Genomic DNA, 18,607 nt, shown 5'->3' on the forward strand with positions numbered 1-18,607 from the left:
TGAATCTTTTCTCTTCTGTCTGTTTTCATACCTATAATATGGAAAGAAAGCTTCCACCTCCTGAGTTTGTTGTGAGTTTTGAACAAATTACTCTCTGCAAGCATTTAGAAAAGTTCTCAGCACCCAGTGGGCATTGTCCTGAATATTTTGATCATCTGTGTTGCGGCAGGACCCAAGGTCATGGGATGACCAAGTTTTGATCTTCCTGCAGACCCAGTTCCAAGGCTCCAGGCATCCTGTGTCTCACTGAAGGTCTGCTGCCCAATGGCCATGCCCAAGAGCTGCCTGAGCCCAGTGCCCTGGGAACAGGATGGCTTTCTCTGGGTGAAGATGGAGGAGGAGGAGGCCAGTCTCTCCCAGGTCCAGGAATCTAGCTTTGGCCACACCGTCCACCCTGAGGCTGCACGCCTGCACTTCCAGCACTTCTGCTTTGAGGAGGCGTCCAGCCCTAGCGAGGCACTGGCCGGGCTCCGGGAGCTCTGCCGCCAGTGGCTGCAGCCCGAGACACACTCCAAGGAGCAGATGCTGGAGCTGCTGGTGCTGGAGCAGTTCCTGGGCACGCGGCCCCCCGAGATCCAGTCTTGGGTGGGCGCTCAGTGCCCCAAGAGTGGCGAGGGGGCTGCTGTGCTGGTGGAGGATCTGACTCGGGCACTGGACAAGAGAGGTAAGGGGGGAGGGGGCGACTGGCTCGCAGGGCACTGGGGATGAAGCCTGCGCTGGAATGTAAGGGTGCAGATTTGGACTTGGGGTCACTCACCAAAACCCTCACACGTTTCGGTAAGCAGTTCTGTTTTGGTTGCCAGTGACCAAAAGCCAAGCTCCAACTGACAGAAGCCAAGGAGGGAGGTTTCATGGCTGTGTATGGGGAGCTCAGGTGAGATCCTCAGGACTCTGGTTCTCCTTTCTCAGTTGAGTTTTCCTATGTTAGCTTCATTCGTAAGTAGCTTCTTAAGCTACCTAAGACATAGTTGGTCCAGCAGTCTCATGCCTGTATCTAACCCATGTGGAAACCCCATAGGTGCAACAGTGAACCATCCCCAAGCTGAGCCTCACTGAACTGGCTGGGGTCTCGTGCTTGTGTTTGGCTGACCAAAGCCCCAGGGACTGATGTAAGCAAGGGAGTTCCCCAGAGAAGGACCAGGAGGCTGCTGCCAGATGAGGGGGCAGAAATGCCATGTGTCCAGATGCTCTGGCTTGGCGCGCTCCCTGTGCTGACCTCCAGGGTGGAGACAGACCTGCCCCAGGTCAGAGGAGGGCCCCCGTCGCTCAGGGACCCACTCAGATGTTGCAGCCCAGGGAGGTCTCATGGGACGCCGGGAAGACCCAGTCCTGAGACAGTCCAGGGCAGGGAGTGAAGGCTCTGTCCCGGAAGGGCCTGGCCCCTCTTGATGGTAGCATTTGGTGGGGTGGGCATGCCAGGAACCAGGGCGGGGGCCGTGGACAGGGAGAGCATGGAATTTGAGCTCAGAGAATCCTCGAGGCTTGGTGCATCCGAACCCTGCTCTGCCACCTCCTGGCTGTGTGAGGCCGCATCCTCCTGTAGGGTCAGGAGAGTCTTCAGAGAAACTGCAAAATGGCTCTGAAACAGCAGAAAAGAACATAGTCCAGGCAGGGGGATGGTGGGACGCAGAGACCCTGTGGTATGACATGAACTATTGCACTCTAGGAAGAGCAGGTGGTGCAGTGTTTCTGGAATAGAGGGAGAAAAGGGTAAGGCTGGAGGGGTTGGGGGAATTCGTGGAACACCAATGGGCTTAGGGATTTCCCAGGTGGCGCTAGTGGTAAAGAACGCACCTGTCAAAGCAGGAAAAATGAGAGGCAGGGTTCTATCCCTGGGTTGGGAAGATGCCCTGGAGGACAGCATGGCTAGCCACTCCAGTGTTCTTGCCTGGAATAATCCCATGGACGGAGGAGCCTGGTGGGCTACAGTCCATAGGGTTGCAAAAAAGTTGTACAGGGCTGAAGCAACTTAGCACACGCGCACAGTGGGCTTAGAGGAGGAGAAGATTCTAGAGCTGAAATCCCAACTTGGCCACTAGCTAGCTGTGTGATCTCGTAAAAGTTACTCAACCTCTCGGAGTTGATCATGTGGTCTTGTACCAGCTACTCAAGACCTCCCCTCAGCTGGGTGTGCATTTCCTTGCCTGGAACACAGTGGCCACATTGCCTCTTTCTGAGAGCAGAATGGAGCTTACAGGAGGCGATGGAAGTTACCCACCGTTGTTGGAGCCTAGCGGAGAACAAGAGCCCGATGATGGTCAGCAGCCCTGAGAGGCAAGCAGTATAGTATCCCGTCTTCCAGATGAGGAAACTGAGGCCCAAGTGAGGGCAAGACTGCCCAACCCTTGGAGCTGGCCAGCGGCAGAGCTAGAGCACTACTGTGGACCTAACCGACAGCTATTCCAGCCATGCCCTTCCTGGAATATGCCCAGCAAACAATGCCCAGTCAAGCATCCTTGGGTGCCGTATGTACCCGTCAAGAGCAGGTCAGTTCAGGCACGCTCCTGCCCTGTTCACAGGCCAGCTTGCAGCTGCCCCTTAGGTGTGCGCTGCCTTCCCAGCAGATTATGAAGAGTGGGCCTGGGGTTCCCAGGTGGCTCAGGGAGGCCAGGTGGGCATCACCCACCACCCACAGCCCCAGGTGTCTGCCTGGGCTTCAAGGGCAAGTCTCCTGCAGCTTGGATTGATTCCCTCATCCAACCATCTCTACTGAGCCTCTGCAGACTCGTCCAGGTCCAAGCAGCAGGGAATGAGGGGGTGGGATGGAGCTTGAGCCGGTCCCGGAAGCATGTCCTCAGGCGCCTGGCTCTGTCAGATCAGTTCAACCCCGAGGATTTCCTTCTGATATCTGAGACAAAATCAGGAGCCTGAAAGAATGGAGGGTTTGAGAAGGAGGTAGTGAGTGAGGGGTGACTAGAAACCTATAACACAGGGTTTTTAATATATTGGTTTACAATGCTGTGTTAATTTCTGCTGTTTAGCAAAATGATTCAGTTATACACACATATACATTCTTTTTAATATTCTTTTCCATTATGTTTTATTCAAGGACATTGAATGTCGTCCCTGCGCTGCACAGTAGGACCTTGTTGTTTATCCATCCTGTATATACTAGTTTGCATCTGCTAACCCCAAACTCAGTCCATCCCTACCCCTTCTCCCCTGCGGCCACCACAAGTCTGTTCTCTACGTCTGTGGTCCGTGAGTCTGTTTCTGTTTCGTAGATAAGTTCATTTGTATCTTTTTTTTTTTTTTGGCTGGACATGTGCCATGCAGGATCTCAGTTCCCTGGCCGGGGATTGAACCCATGCCCGGTGCAGTGGAACCAGGGAGTCTTAACCCCTGGACCACCAGGGAAGTCCCTGTGTCGTACTTTAGATTCAACATGTAAGTGATATCATCTGATACTTATTTTTCTCTTTTTGACTTACTTCACTTCGTATGATAATCTCTAGTCCCATCCATGTTGCTCCAGACGGTTTTCTTTCATTCTTTTCATGGCTGAGTAATATTCCATTGTGTATATATACTGCACCTTTACCCATTCATCTGCCAGTGGACACTTATTTAGGTTGCTTCCATGTCTTGGCTGTTGTAAATACAATATGAACCCAGGGGTGCCTTTTCAAATTAGAGTTTTGCCTGGTTATAGGCCTAGGAGTGGGATTGCTGGGTCATATGGCAACACTATTTTTGGTGTTTTGAGGAACTGTCGTACTGTTCTCCATAGTGGCCAAGTCAATTTACATTCTCACTACACAGCCTCTCCAACATTTATTGTTTGTAGACTTTTTTGATGATGCCCTTCTGAGTAGCATGAAGTGGTGTCTCACTTCTGATTTGCATTTCTCTTGTAATTAGCAATGATGAGCACCCTTTCATGTGCCCATTGGCCGTCTATGTGTGTGACGCAGGTGGTTGATGGTGTTGGAGGACAGCCCTGTACCCTTTCGTCATCCAAGACACCAGGTGAGAAACTTTTCTTTGGAAAGGGGACCACATGTTAGGAGTGGGCCACACCTTCCCTTTCAGAGTGAGGCCAGGGCTCAGCAGAGTTGGGGAGGCCTGGTATGGGAAAAGCGGTGACTCTGTGGTTCGAACTGTTGCAGGCTGAGTGCTGGGATCTGAGCTCACAGACACCAGCTGTAAGCAGAGCGGTTCGGAGGAGTCGGAGCCCTGGGACAGGGCTGCCGAAACCCTGGGAGGGAGGACTCCCCCGCGAGCCACCTTTGGTGGTGACTGTGAATCCCGGGGCAGCTCAGAGAGGCAGGCCAGACTCTCAGGGGAAACGTGGGCCCAGTCTGCCCCCACCAGATGGATGTCAGGAAAACGTCAGGGCCTTACAAGGAGGGGCCCCCAGCCCAGCCCAGCTGTGACGCTGGTGCCTTGGGGGACAGCCCCCACATGCGGCCAGACCTCACCTCCCGAGAGAAGACTCCTTCTGAGGAGAGATGGGATCTACAGGATGGTTGTGGGACAGAGCCTCCAGGCACGTGCTCAGGGAGGAAGCCCCCCACGTGTGGAGAGTGGGGGAAGACCCTCCAGAGCCCCTCGGAGGCCCACCAGAAGAGCCAGGCCCGCAGGACGCCCTACACGGGCAGCGAGTGTGGGAAAGCCTTCGGCCGGAGCGCCCACCTGGCCCAGCACCGGGGGGTGCACACGGGGGCCGAGCCCCACGCGTGCATGGAGTGCGGCAAGCCCTTCGGTCGGCTCACCCACCTGAGCCAACAGCGGAGGGTGCACACCGGTGAGAAGCCCTACGCCTGCGGAGAGTGCGACAAGGCCTCCCGCCGCAGCACCCACCTCAGCCAGCGCGGGTGGACGCACACGGGCGAGCGGCCCTGCACGTGCGACGCCTGCGGCCAGGCCTTCAGCCAGAGCACGCGTCTGACCCAGCACCAGTGCGTGCACACAGCCGAGAAGCCCTGAGTGCAGCGCCTGCGGCCGTGCCTTCAGCGACTGCGCCGCGCGGTGCGGCACCTGCGGGCGCGCTGCGGGAGAAGCCCTGCCAGGGGCCGGGAGGGCCGCAAGGCCTTGGCGCAGAGCTCCTCCCTCCTGGGGCGCCGGCGCATGCACACGGGCGAGACGCCCTACCGGTGCAACGGCGGCGGGAAGGCCTTCAGCCGCAGCTCGGCCCGCATGGTTCACCTGCGCCTCCACCTCAGCGTCCTCCAGGGACCGGCGCGCCTCCCGCTGCGGCGCCGCCCTGGCGAGGAACCTGAATTCCAGAAGAGCCAGGACAGCTGGACTGGGGACTGGTGCGTCCCCGAGACGACAAGGGGCTTCCGGGCAGAATCTGCGGCTGCCGGGGGACAGCGCTTCCTTCAGGGATGTGGAAGGAGGTTCTTCAGGCCAGCCCGCGAAGCGCCCAGAAGCCCCCGGCCGCCCTCCGCTCCCCTCTCAGGGCCATCTCAGGACAGCTGAATCGGGGGGGGGGGCGTTGGTCCTTGAGGCCAGGACTCAGGGGCCCCCAGGTGCTCAGGCGGGAGGCTCGCCTTCACACGCCGGCATGGCTGCCCTCCTTGCCCGCCCCTCTCCTGTGGAACTGGGGCCTGCCCGCGCCCACCTGCTTCTCCACACACACTGTTCTCTCCGCCTGCTCCAGCCCAACTCCGAGGCCAGCCTGGGGGCTGCCTTTTCCACGAGGCCCTCTCCGACCCTCAGCCTCTCTGGCATTTTCCCTGTCCTGAGGGGGCTCTTGTCCCCGCACAGCATCCATTTCTCCTTGCCCACTCCGAGCACGGCCCACCCGTCATCAGGCTGTTGGTCTTACTCCACTGCTCCACCTTCACCATCATCACCGTCCGCGGGCCCACAGCCCCGGTCCTGGGGATTCCAGCAGGGGGTCTCCCTCCTGACACCTTCCTGCCTTCATCACACACACACACCATATGCATACACACACAGCGCATACATACATCACACACACCACACGCATACACACCACACACACACACCACACACATATCACACACAGTGCATACATACATCACACACACCACACGCATACACACACCACATACACACACCACACACATATCACACACAGCGCATACATACATCACACACACCACATGCATACACACACCACACACATATCACACACAGCACATACATACATCACACACACCACATGCATACACACACCACATACACACACCACACACATATCACACACAGCGCATACATACACACACCACACACACACACACACCACACACACACACCACACACATATCACACACAGCACATACATACATCACACACACCACATGCATACACACACCACACACATATCACACACAGCACATACATACATCACACACACCACACACATACACACCACATACACACACCACACACACCACACACAGCGCATACATACATATCACACACCACATGCATACACACACCACATACACACACCACACACATATCACACACAGCGCATGCATACATCACACACACCACATGCATACACACACAGCGCATACATACATCACACACACCACACACATATCACATACAGCGCATACATACATCACACACACCACACGCATACACACACCACACACACACACCACACACATATCACACACAGTGCATACATACATCACACACACCACACGCATACACACACCACATACACACACCACACACATATCACACACAGCGCATACATACATCACACACACCACATGCATACACACACCACACACATATCACACACAGCACATACATACATCACACACACCACATGCATACACACACCACATACACACACCACACACATATCACACACAGTGCATACATACACACACCACACACATACACACACCACACACACACACCACACACATATCACACACAGTGCATACATACATCACACACACCACACGCATACACACACCACATACACACGCCACACACATATCACACACAGCGCATACATACACACACCAACCACATGCATACACACACCACACACATATCACACACAGCACATACATACATCACACACACCACATGCATACACACACCACATACACACACCACACACATATCACACACAGCGCATACATACACACACCACACACACACACACACCACACACACACACCACACACATATCACACACAGCACATACATACATCACACACACCACACGCATACACACACCACACACACACACCACACACATATCACACACAGCGCATACATACATCACACACACCACACGCATACACACACCACACATATCACACACAGCACATACATACATCACACACACCACACGCATACACACACCACACACATATCACACACAGCGCATACATACATCACACACACCACATGCATACACACACCACACACATATCACACACAGCACATACATACATCACACACACCACATGCATACACACACCACATACACACACCACACACATATCACACACAGCGCATACATACACACACCACACACACACACCACACACACACACCACACACATATCACACACAGTGCATACATACATCACACACACCACATGCATACACACACCACATACACACACCACACACATATCACACACAGCGCATACATACATCACACACACCACACGCATATCACACACAGCGCATACATACATCACACACACCACACGCATATCACACAGCGCATACATACATCACACACACCACATGCATACACACACCACACACATATCACACACAGTGCATACATACATCACACACACCACATGCATACACACACCACACACATATCACACACAGCGCATACATACATCACACACACCACATGCATACACACACCACACACACCACACGCATATCACACACAGCGCATACATCACACACACCACATGCATACACACACCACACACATATCACACACAGCGCATACATACATCACACACACCACACACATATCACACACAGTGCATACATACATCACACACACCACATGCATACACACACCACACACATATCACACACATCACATGCATACACACCACATACATATATCACACACCACACATATACACACAGCACACACACATATCACACACACCACATGCATACACACACCACATACACCACACATATACACACCACACACATATATACACAGCACACACACATATCACACACACCACATGCATACACACACCACATGCATACACACACCACATACATATATCACACCACACATATACACACACATCACACACACCACATGCATACACACACCACATGCATACACACACAGCGCATACATATATCACACACACCACATGCACACACCACATACATATATCACACACCACATGCATACACACACCACATACATATATCACACACCACATGCATACACACACCACATACATACACACACCACATACAAATATCACACACACCACAGACATACAGCACACAAGCACACTACATACATACACGTTTCTCCCACACCACATACACTACACACAAACCAACGCACACCACACACACATGCCACTTACATACACTTCCCCGCATACACACACATGGTTGTTTCCTTCTTCACACGGGCCTCCAGCAGGCTCTTTCTACAACCCGAATCTGATCGTGTCTCCACAGTCATGGGAAGCTCTCCACTGCGTCACCTTCTACAGCAAAGCTTCCTGAATGGTTTACAAGCTTGCCGAGACATAAGTGGCTTTGGGTACCAGGCTGTCTCTCCAGTTACCTATGTGTTTATGAACACTCATATTGCTGTGTGTGCAGTGGAGTGAACATAATTCTGATCACTGCCCCGTGAGATGAACCTGAGACTCCGTCAGCTGCCATTCACGGTTTGGCGGTGCCGGGCCCTCAGCCTCGTCTCCTGTGGCCCTGCCTCCCACACACCTGCTTGCAGAACACGCACTCCCTGGAGGAGCCATCCTTTCTCCCACGGACATGCCTTTGCCTCTGTGCCTGGAACCCTCCGCTCTCTCCTCGAGGATGTTTCCCCTGTCCCTCCCCCATGTCCCCACTTGCGCTCTCTGCTCCCCGAGTGCCTCCTCCCGAGCCTCCTACATGTCATAGCTACTCCTCACAGAGCTTGGAGTTTGTCTTTCCTGAGGACACTGAGCGTCCAGGAGCAGGGCTGCATCTCACTGAGTGTCCACAGCACACGGGTCAGAGGCGCTGAGCGACAGCTGCTGAATGCGTGACCGACGCCTTTCCATGGGCGGTCACCACGCTCCAGCCTGAGTCGTCCTCAGACGTTTACGTTGCTGTCTCCCCCGGTTGTGGGCCCTCCGGGACAAACTGCCCGATTCCTCAGGGCCCCCGTGCCCAGACAAGCCGGCATCTGTGGCTCCCTTACCGTGTGCCGAGCCAGCCCTCTCCGTGGCCCCGCAGCTGCGGGGCTGCCGTGGCCGGCCGTAAGCGCTCTGCCTTCCCTCTCAGCTCTGTGCCCCCGACCTGCTTGCAGGCTCCATGCCTGTAACCAGTGTGGCAGCCTCTGTGCCTCTGTTCCCATCAAGGCATCAGCCTTCTTCCCTCTTTCTCTGATGACTCTGGCATGTGAACCTGACCCCCCCACCACACAGTTGTGTATTGTGTCCTGGTCATCGACACCATCTCTCCCTGTGTTTCTCCCTCTGTCTCGAATCCATTCCTTCTGTGTCATGAGTAAACAAAGACCTCTGAGGAGTGAGGTTCAGAGCAGAAAGCTGAGACCCAGGGAGGTGGAGATCTTGCCAGTATCTCAGAGAGTCCCAGATGTACACAGCATGGCTGAGGCTCCGCCGCTGAGGAACTGACAGGATGTGAGAGAAGACTGTGAGGGGAGATGTGTGTCCCCCTGCCCTTAGGCCCCCGCAGGCTGCAGGGAGCGGAAAGGCCGCCGTGGGGGCCGCAGGTCAGTGACTTCCCTGAGCCTTAGTGACTGGCTCGGTCAGGAGCGGGGATGAAGAGACCCGCCTCTGCAGCGCCTGATGCAGGCTCTGGGCACTGGCCCTGCTGCTGGCATCTGACTCCCCCTTTCCGCCCCACCCTCCTGCTCCCTTTCACTGAGGAACCGGATCTCCTCCCCACCCCGGCACTCAGAGCACCTGCCACGCCCTCTTTGTCGTGAGATGTGTATCTACTTGGTTTATCCAAAGGCGAAGGAGTTCAGGGGAAGAAAGGAATCTTTATTAAGGTCTTACATCCCATTTAAATGGTAAAATATTAATTCTAAGTAGACTGTAAAGAGTTAAGTATGCATACTGTGATCCCAAGAGCAATCTTTTAAAAGGACTATACAAAGAGAATTCATTGGAATGACTGATGCTGAAGCTCCAATACTTTGGCCACCTGATGCAAACTGACTCATTGGGAAAGACCCTGATGCTGGGAAAGAGTGAAGACAGGAGAAGGGGATGACAGAGGATGAGAGGGCTGGATGGCATCGCCACTCGATGGACATGAGTTTGAGCAAGCTCTGGGAGTTGGTGACGGACAGGGCAGCCTGGCATGCTGCAGTCCATGGGGCTCGCAAAGAGTCAACACGACTGAGTGACTGAAATGAACTGACAGATGATCAGAACTCAGATGAGTTAAAAAGGAAGCTGAGAAACAACCCAAAAGAAAGCAGGAAAGGGGAAGCTGACAGATAACAAAAGGAACGAAGAGGCAGACCAAACGGTAGGCTTATACATTGTTACATATAAGTGATCTGCACATGCCAACTAAAAGAACTTGCCAGAATGAATTTCTTTAAAAAAGAAAATAAGAAACTCTTTTCAGTATGGTGATATAGGGACTTCCCTGGTGGTCCAGGGGTTAAGAATCCACCTTGCAATCCAGGGGACGTGTTTGATCCCTGCTCAGGGAACTAGATCCCACATGCTGTGTAGAAACTGAGTACCACAACTACTGAGCCCATGTGCTCCGAAGCCACCAAGCCACAGCTAGAGACTTCATGTGTCCCAGGGAAAGATCCTGCATGATTCAATGAAGATCCTCAGGCCTTAACTAAGACCCAATGCAGCCAAAGAAATAAATATTTTAAAAATAAATGTAATTATATAGGTAAGCTTAAGGTAAAAAAGTGGAGAAAGATATATATTATGAAATCTCCATCAAAAAATGCTGCAATGGCTATATTAATATCAAACCAAGTAGACTTAAGAACAAGGAAAATTACTAGGAACAGAGAGAGAAGTTACATAGTGATAAAGAGACAACTCACCAAAAAGACATAACAGTTCCAAATAATGTATGCATTTAACAACAAAGCCTTAAAATAACAGGAAATAAAAACTGATAGAACTGAAAGAAAATAATAGACGAATTCACAATTATAATTGGAGACTTCAACACCCCTCTCACTAGAATCAACAGAACAAAACAGAAAACCAGTAAGGATGCAAAAGAACTGACCAGTGTCATCAACCAACTGGATGTAACGGATGAAGCTGCCAAAGGTCAAACTTTGTTTATCCAGAAATAATTTCCCATGATTTAAGTGAAGATAAAGCTTTTTAAGTCTGATATTAAGCTGTTACTAATGTTTACCCCCAAAAGTGAATGGTCTAAGTTTCCACCTGAAGAAAATGAAAAAGAAGAAATTAATTCAGAATTAAGTAGAAGGAAGGGAATGATACAAGTCACAAAATAGAAAAGAGTACCAGATGAGCACTCTCAAAAGGCAATCTTTTCTTTGATAAAGATAAATATAACTGCAATTGATAAACCTCTAGCTAGACAGAGAGGGAGAAGGGACACAGCATCAGTCATGAAAGAGGTGGCATCACTACAGACCCTGCAGGCGTGCGGAGACTACAGCAGTGCGGTGAGCAACTGCGCCAGACAATCAGACCTCTCCATTCAAGAAACAGGCACATTTCTTGCAAAAACAGTTTACCAAGCATTAGTTGATAATGCTAGCCTTACTCACAACTGATGTATGTGAGCACCTGGAGGGCCAGGCTAGGGCGGGTCAGTGGTCCAGGAGCGGTCCGGTTAGGGGACCGTGGGGAAGAGCAAAGAGGACTCCTCCCTCCCGCGGCCTTGGGCTGCGGGGTGGGCGGCCCAGTCTCGGCGCGGGCGCCGGGTCTCGGCGCGGGACACAGCCCCGCATCGCCACCTGGTGGCCGCTGAGCCGGGAAGTTCAGTTCAGTTCAGTTCAGTCGCTCAGTCGTGTCCGACTCTTTGCGACCCCATGAATCGCAGCACGCCAGGCCTCCCTGTCCATCACCAACTGAACCGCCTCCTATCCAGTCAAGGAGGCCCGGAGCCTCATCTGCCTCCCACACCTGCGGGGGCTGGACGGAGGGGACTGGGGAGCAGGAGGAAGCTTAATGGGAGATGGCAGGAGAAGGGGCCTCCATCCTCAGGATCCAGCCCAGAGCCCACCCACCTTCAGGACTCCATATCCCAGCCCGGGGGCTCCCGCCCCCCCGCACCTGGACCACCATGGGCCAGAGACACGTCTTAAAGGCTGTCTGCACATTTATTAGTTCCTGGGATGGATCAGGGAGAGGCGGCCACTCCCCCTGCCCCCAGGGAGAACTCCAGCTTCCCGCTGCAGCACAAGGCATCGGAAGCAGGCTGGAGAAAGGACTTCCCGAGGATACCATCGGCACCGGGGTCGGCCCCTGGGTCAGCTTCCTGGACCAAGTGGACAAAAGTGATGGTGGGGAGGAAGGCTCCCTGCATCCTCCCTAATGAGTCAGGGCGGGCCTCGTTGAGGCCTCAGCAGGGCAGGGACTGGTCAGCTGCCTGCGAGGAAACACGCCCCCACCGCCCCCTACAGGTGCTGGTGACCACACCCCGCCCTGCCTTGCAGTCCCCCGACACACACACACACCCAGCACACACACACACCCAGCAGTCTAGGCCCACCAGCCAATGTCAGCGCTGGAGGGGCTCATGAAAGCGCAGCCCTGGAGGAGGGTACCATCTGGGCAGAGGCCTGGATCGCAACCCCCTCCTCCTGGGCCTTCCATTCACCTGCCACCTGGAGCTCCACCGGGTCGCTGAGCTCAGACAGCAAGGAGCGGGACCCGCCGGTGCGGTAGCGGCAGCTGTATGTGCCGGCGTGCTGGCGGCCCACGTGGGTCAGCACCAGGTCCGCGGAGCGGTTGCTGGACCAAGCCACCGCCACGGGCTCCTCTTCGCCCGCGCGCAGCAGCAGGAAGGAGACGTTGGGCACCTGGGCCTCGCAGCGCAGGACGGCATCGCGGCCCGGAGTCAAGGCCCCAGTCCACAGGGCCCGGAGCTGCGGCCTGGGCAGCGGTCCTGGGCGAGCGGCGGGAGGTCAAGTGAGTCCCCTCGGCCCCTCCGACCCTGGGCACTGCGCTGTAGCTGGCGGGCCTCCCCGCCCCACCCCCTAGACCTGCCATGAGGTCTGAGACCCCCAGGGGTCCCCATCACGGGCACGCAGCGCCCAGGAGGAAAACGCCACCCGCCCAGCGGAGTGGGGTTTCCGCGGAGGGCACAGCCGGGGCAGCGACCCGGAGGTGGGAACTGTGTCCCCAAGAGGCCCCGACGCGGAAATCCAAGGAGCACACAGACCCAAGGCCGGCGGGAGCTCGGCAAGAATTACACCTCGACCCTCCGCATAGGCACCTGGGCTCTAGGAGGGCTGGGGTCCTAATCTGACGACCACCGACAGGCGCGTGGCGCAGGGAAACCAAGGCACGAGCCGGTGCCAGAGCGGCTAGAAGTCTGAACCCTAAAAGCTGGATCCGCCCCCCACGATCTCCAACAACGCGCCCCACCTGCCCGGCGCTCAAGGCGGCTGCAGACAGGCCACCAGGCGGGGCGCCCCGGGGCCCTGGCGGCCGACCCCCTCAGGCCCCGGGCGCCTCCCGTCGGACTCCGGGACAGGCGCCCGGGTAGAAGGGGGCTCCGGGCGGCCGCGCCCGCAGCTCACCGTCAACGCGCAGCTCCAGGGTCGCGCTAGGCTTGGAACCCGCGAAGGGCGGCGACGTGTCCGTGTAGACGCAGCTGTAGTTGCCCGAGTCCACCGCCGAGACGCCGCGCAGCTCGAATTGGGCCTCGGGGCCCGCGGGGCTCAGGACGCGCTGCACCCGGCTCCCGCCCGCGTCCTTGCGCACCAGGGCGAAGCGCACGCCGGCGCGGGGTGCCCGGCACCGCAGCTGCACCAGCGCACCCGGCGTGGGACTCAGGATCGCGGGTTCGGCCGACAGCTCCGGCGCGGGGAGCGTCCCTGCGGGGAGCGCGCGGGAGGCTGGCGCACAAACCGGATCCTCCCCCGGAAAGATCCGCCCCGCTCCCTCCTGGGAGGCCGGCGGGGCCCACCCCCGAGCCTTCCTCCCGGCCCGGTCCGGTCCTCGCCGGACGCGGACGTTCCTACGCTCTCCGCACTAGTCCTTAAGCGCAGGAAAACGGGGTGCGGGCGCATTTTGTGGAGCGAGCCCCCGACGGCCGCGTCCTCTCCTGAGCTTTACGCCCCTGGTCCGAGTCCTTAGGGGTCCTGCAGCTCCCCCGGCTCCCTCCACAGCGGCCTCAGGGCCCACCGGAGCTGGCCCTGCGCTCCTCGCCCTCGGCTCGCGAGGGAGAGCGCGCCCCGGGCACGGGCAGGGCCGCGTCCAGGCTCTGTCCCGGCTCTCGCAGCCCCGCGGTCTCGTCCCGCAGGCTCACCGTCGCTCAGCACCAGCTCGGCCGGCGCACTGTCTCGGGACCAGGCCGCCAGCTCGCTGCGCAGCCGGTAGCGGCAGGTGTAGCCGCCTCCGTCGCCCGCGGCCAGTGCGCTCAGCAGGAAGAAGACGCGGTCCGGACTGGTGCTGGCCCGGGGTACCAGCTGCTCCTCCGCGCCCCGCCGCAGCTGGAAGTCCACGCCGCTCAGGGGCGCCACGCAGGTGAGCGAGGCAGGCGAGCCCGGCCTCAGGACCTGGGCCGACTCCCTGTCCACCGTCAGCGTGGGCGCCGGCGGCGGGGCTGCAGGGAGGGGTGTGTCACTGGGGCGGCCGCTGGGGGTCCCAGCCTCCAGACCTCTGTCCCAGAACAGCCTGCCGGTGGTGGGTCCCGACGCCGCTCCCCAGACAGGCCGCTGCTTCCCACAGCCGTCCTGGGTGGGGCTGCTCAGGGTCCAGGGTAGTCTCTCGTCCAGCAGGAGCCTCCTCCCCCAGGAGCCCTCTGGGATGGCCCACCCACTCACCCAGCTCCTCTACGGTCACTGTGGCACTGGGTTCCGAGGGGGTGCCTGCCGCGTGGGTCCGGTAGCTGCAGCTGTAGTTCCCAGCCCGGTGGACCAGGAAGGAGGCTTGCGTGGCCTCTGGGGCCTCAGCCACCTCCACAAACTGGTCCTCGCCTTCCTGCCTCAGCAGGAAGGTCACACCTCGAAGTCCCGAGAGGCACAGCAGCGTGGTGTTCAGGCCAGGTGTGATCCAGGACACAGGACTGGTTGAGAGCGAGGGTGGGGGCAGGGGCTCTGCGGATGGGGCAGGGGTCACAGGGGGCAGGGCTCTCGGGTGGCTCTGCCTGAGCTGGGAGACATGGGGGCCCAGCCCGAGCTGGACCTCCAAGCTCCTGACAGTGTGAGAGAGCCGGGAGGCGGACGTCTTGATAGGGGCGTGAGCCCGGAATACAAGTGGAAGGCATGGGGCTGGTCTGCCCACAGCTTCCTGGGGATTCAGTCATTTATTCCTCACAGCCTTCTAGGGTTGGTGAAAACATCACCCTCTTTTTGGTCAGTCACTAAGTCTGTCCAATTGTTTGGCACCCCACGGACTGTAGCCCGCCAGGCTCCTCTGACCGTGGGGTTCCCCAGGCAAGGACACTGGAGCGGGTTGCCATGCCCTCCTCCAGGGGGTCTTCCTGACCCAGGGATTGGACTGGCCTCTCCTGCGCTGGCAGCTGGAGTCTTTCCTACTGAGCCACCAGGGAAGCCCAGTCTCCCTTATTCTACAGATGGGGACACTGGGCTCAGAGACAGGACCTGAACTGCCCGAGGCCACCGGCTGCTCCGGACGCCAGGAAGAGCGCAGGGGGCTTGAGGTGTGGGCAGAGGAGCCTCCCCGGCAGCCCGCCTCCTGCCTGCAGGCCGTGGACCATACTCACCTGCTCCCGACACGTCCACCGGGTTGCTCGGGCTGATCCAATCATCGTTGCCCTTGTAGCGGCAGCTGTAGAGGCCCCGGGTGGTGCTGGTCACTGGTCCCAGCGGGAACCTGTGCTCGTGAGCAGGGGACTCCAGGTGCACCGGTTCCTGGCCCACGCCATCCTTGAGGAGCTGGAACTCCAGGGTTGGCAGCGGGCTCTGGCAGGTCAGCGTCACGTTGGCCCAGGGTGCCAGCGGTGAGCTGGCCTCGGCCCACAGGGATGGCCTGGGGTCGAAGACTGCATGGGGGAGGCAATCAGAGCCGGGCACCCACCTGGGGGCTCACCCCGCAGTGCCCCCTGTGCCCAGGCCAGCCTACTCACACGCCGCCTGCTCAGTCACCGGGCTCAGGGCCAGACCTGCAGAGACCTGGCTGTTAGGCCTCACTGCCGTTCCCCCCGCCCCCAGCCACCCCAGGACCCAGCCTCACCCCAGAGCAGCAGGAGGGCTGCCCGAGCAGACATGGTCCACCTCCCGCAGCCTCGGGGCTGTCTGTGGGGTAATAAGGTGCAGCCGGGGGGCGGGGCTGACCCCCACATCCTTCCCGGAAAGCTGGGCTCCAGGGGCAAAGGGCGAACCTTGACCCCCAGAGGCTCAGCCACAGCAACAGTCAATAACCGCGCTGAATGGATTTGCTGCCTTCCGGTCAGTTTTGCAAACCTCTCACACGCAGTTATGGGGACTAGCAGCGGTCAGGATGCACGTTTCAGCCCCGGACATGTCAGGACTGGACACGGCTTCTTTTTAGAATCCCGCTGGCAGCCCTGGCGGGCAGGTTATTTTCCCTTGGATATCCCAACCACAAAAAACCTGCCTGCCAACAAGAGACTGGTTCAATCCCTGAGTCAGGAAGCTCCCCTGGAAAAGGGAATGGTCACCCACTCCAGTATTCTCACCTGGGAAATTCCACAGACAGAGGAGCCTGGAGGGCTATAGTCCATGGGGTCCCAAAGAGCCAACACGACTTAGCAACTAAACAAAAACAACCTCACCTACAGCAGCAGAGATGAAGCAGTGGTCAGAGCTCTGGGGAGAAGGTTTTTGAGTGGAAATCAGCCATGGTGAATTGGTTACAGGCGAGACTGCAGAGGAAGGCGCGTCCCGAGGACAGTGAGGGGCCGCAGGAGCTGCAGCCGCTCGTCTGGGGCTGCTTGTCAGATTCCAGAAGCTAAAAGCCCCGGGTAAGAGCGTCCTGTCTGGTCCTGCGTTCGGCAAGTTGCTGGTCTGAGGCATTCCCCAGAAAAATAAGGAGGCCATATGGACAGGCAGGACCTGAGGTTCTCACACAGGTCACACATCACACACACACGCGGCCATTGCACAATCTCCCATCCCGTCCGGGCCTGTGTGGGCCTGGCCTTCAACCCAGGGAGTTGAAGGCCTCTCCCCACATTGGTGGCATTGATCGGGTAATTCCTTGGAAATCCAGTGCCTCCCGCGCTCTGTGGCAACTCGCCACGTCGTCCCTCGGTTTCTCCACCTGACAAATTAGCCAGCTGGAGCTCGAGACCGAAGGATGGGTGCTGGGAGCCCCCTCTCCAAGTAGGCATGAGGATATTCGGGTGATGGTGAACACTGGCATGCCACGCCCCATGCCGAACTGTCCTCAGGGCCCTGATGGTCACCCGTCACCATGTGGGAGGATGTGACGGAGAAGCTCCGCTTTCCCAGAGCCCGTGGGCTGGAGTCCGAGGATGCTCGTCCCAGGGGGAAGGTGGGCCGGCTGCCATGCCGCCTGTCCACCCGAGACACTGACCGTGCGGCTCCCAGAGAACGGGGCTGTGGGGAGCCGGGTGCGCTGGGGGACAGGCAGCCAGGGGCTCACCTGCCCACCGCCCCAGCAGCAGGTGGGAACAACCTGACCCACCGTGGACGCCAGCCGAGGCCGACGGAGCTGGGGTCAGCAGCCATGACTCCTGGGGGAGGTCAAGGGAGGTGTTTCTCTAGAATTTGAAGCCTGTTGTGCAAGTAAGTAGACCAGCCGCGGGTTCCAAAAGGCGTCCCTCATATGCCAGGACAGGCAGAGCGGTGGGCAGCAGGCCCTGTCGTGTCACCCACTGCGGCTTAGCTGCTCAGGGGCATCCAGCACCCAGCCCACACAGAGTCCGCCCTGCCGAGGACAGATGGGCGGGAAGAGCTGTCCAGGGAAAGGCAAGTGCAGAACGCACCCTCACGTGGCAGCTGGGAATGGAAAACAGTGCAGCCAGCCACTGTGGACAGCCGCCCAGACGTGCCCCCAGCGGTCAAACGGCACATCACATGTCCAGCCCTACATGTCCACGTGAGAGAAATGGAAACAGGCGTTCAAGCAAACACTTGTACACTGATGTTCAATGCAGAATCTTCCCTAACTGCCAAAAGGTGGAAACAACCCAAAAGTCCATCAACTGATGAACGGCTAAATGAATTGTGGTCTACCCAGAGGATGGAATATTACTCAGCGATAAAAAGGAATGAAATACTGCTACGTGGTCAGACCACAGAAAATATCACGGTCAGGGAAAGAAG

At 57.2% G+C, this 18,607-nt stretch overlaps 2 protein-coding genes across 2 annotated transcripts; one reads left to right on the plus strand and one right to left on the minus strand.

The window, feature by feature from the left end:
• Positions 1-264: 264 nt before the first annotated feature.
• LOC128064119 (zinc finger and SCAN domain-containing protein 22-like) lies at positions 265-5,424 on the plus strand. The gene is given in 5 exon segments (XM_052656914.1): positions 265-664; positions 4,110-4,304; positions 4,307-4,925; positions 4,927-4,967; positions 4,970-5,424. Coding segments are annotated over 5 exon segments (1,710 nt in total).
• Positions 5,425-12,504: 7,080 nt separating this feature from the next.
• On the minus strand, positions 12,505-16,563 carry A1BG (alpha-1-B glycoprotein). Its single transcript, XM_052656915.1, has 8 exons — positions 16,530-16,563; positions 16,423-16,458; positions 16,060-16,338; positions 15,158-15,430; positions 14,641-14,937; positions 13,910-14,206; positions 12,932-13,272; positions 12,505-12,642 (listed from the first exon to the last, which is right to left on the minus strand). Exons 1-8 carry the CDS (start codon positions 16,561-16,563, stop codon positions 12,505-12,507), a joined length of 1,695 nt encoding a protein of 564 aa, XP_052512875.1.
• Positions 16,564-18,607: the final 2,044 nt, after the last annotated feature.

The sequence above is a fragment of the Budorcas taxicolor genome, chromosome 18, assembly GCF_023091745.1.
Source record: "Budorcas taxicolor isolate Tak-1 chromosome 18, Takin1.1, whole genome shotgun sequence".
Classification (NCBI taxonomy): domain Eukaryota; kingdom Metazoa; phylum Chordata; class Mammalia; order Artiodactyla; family Bovidae; genus Budorcas; species Budorcas taxicolor.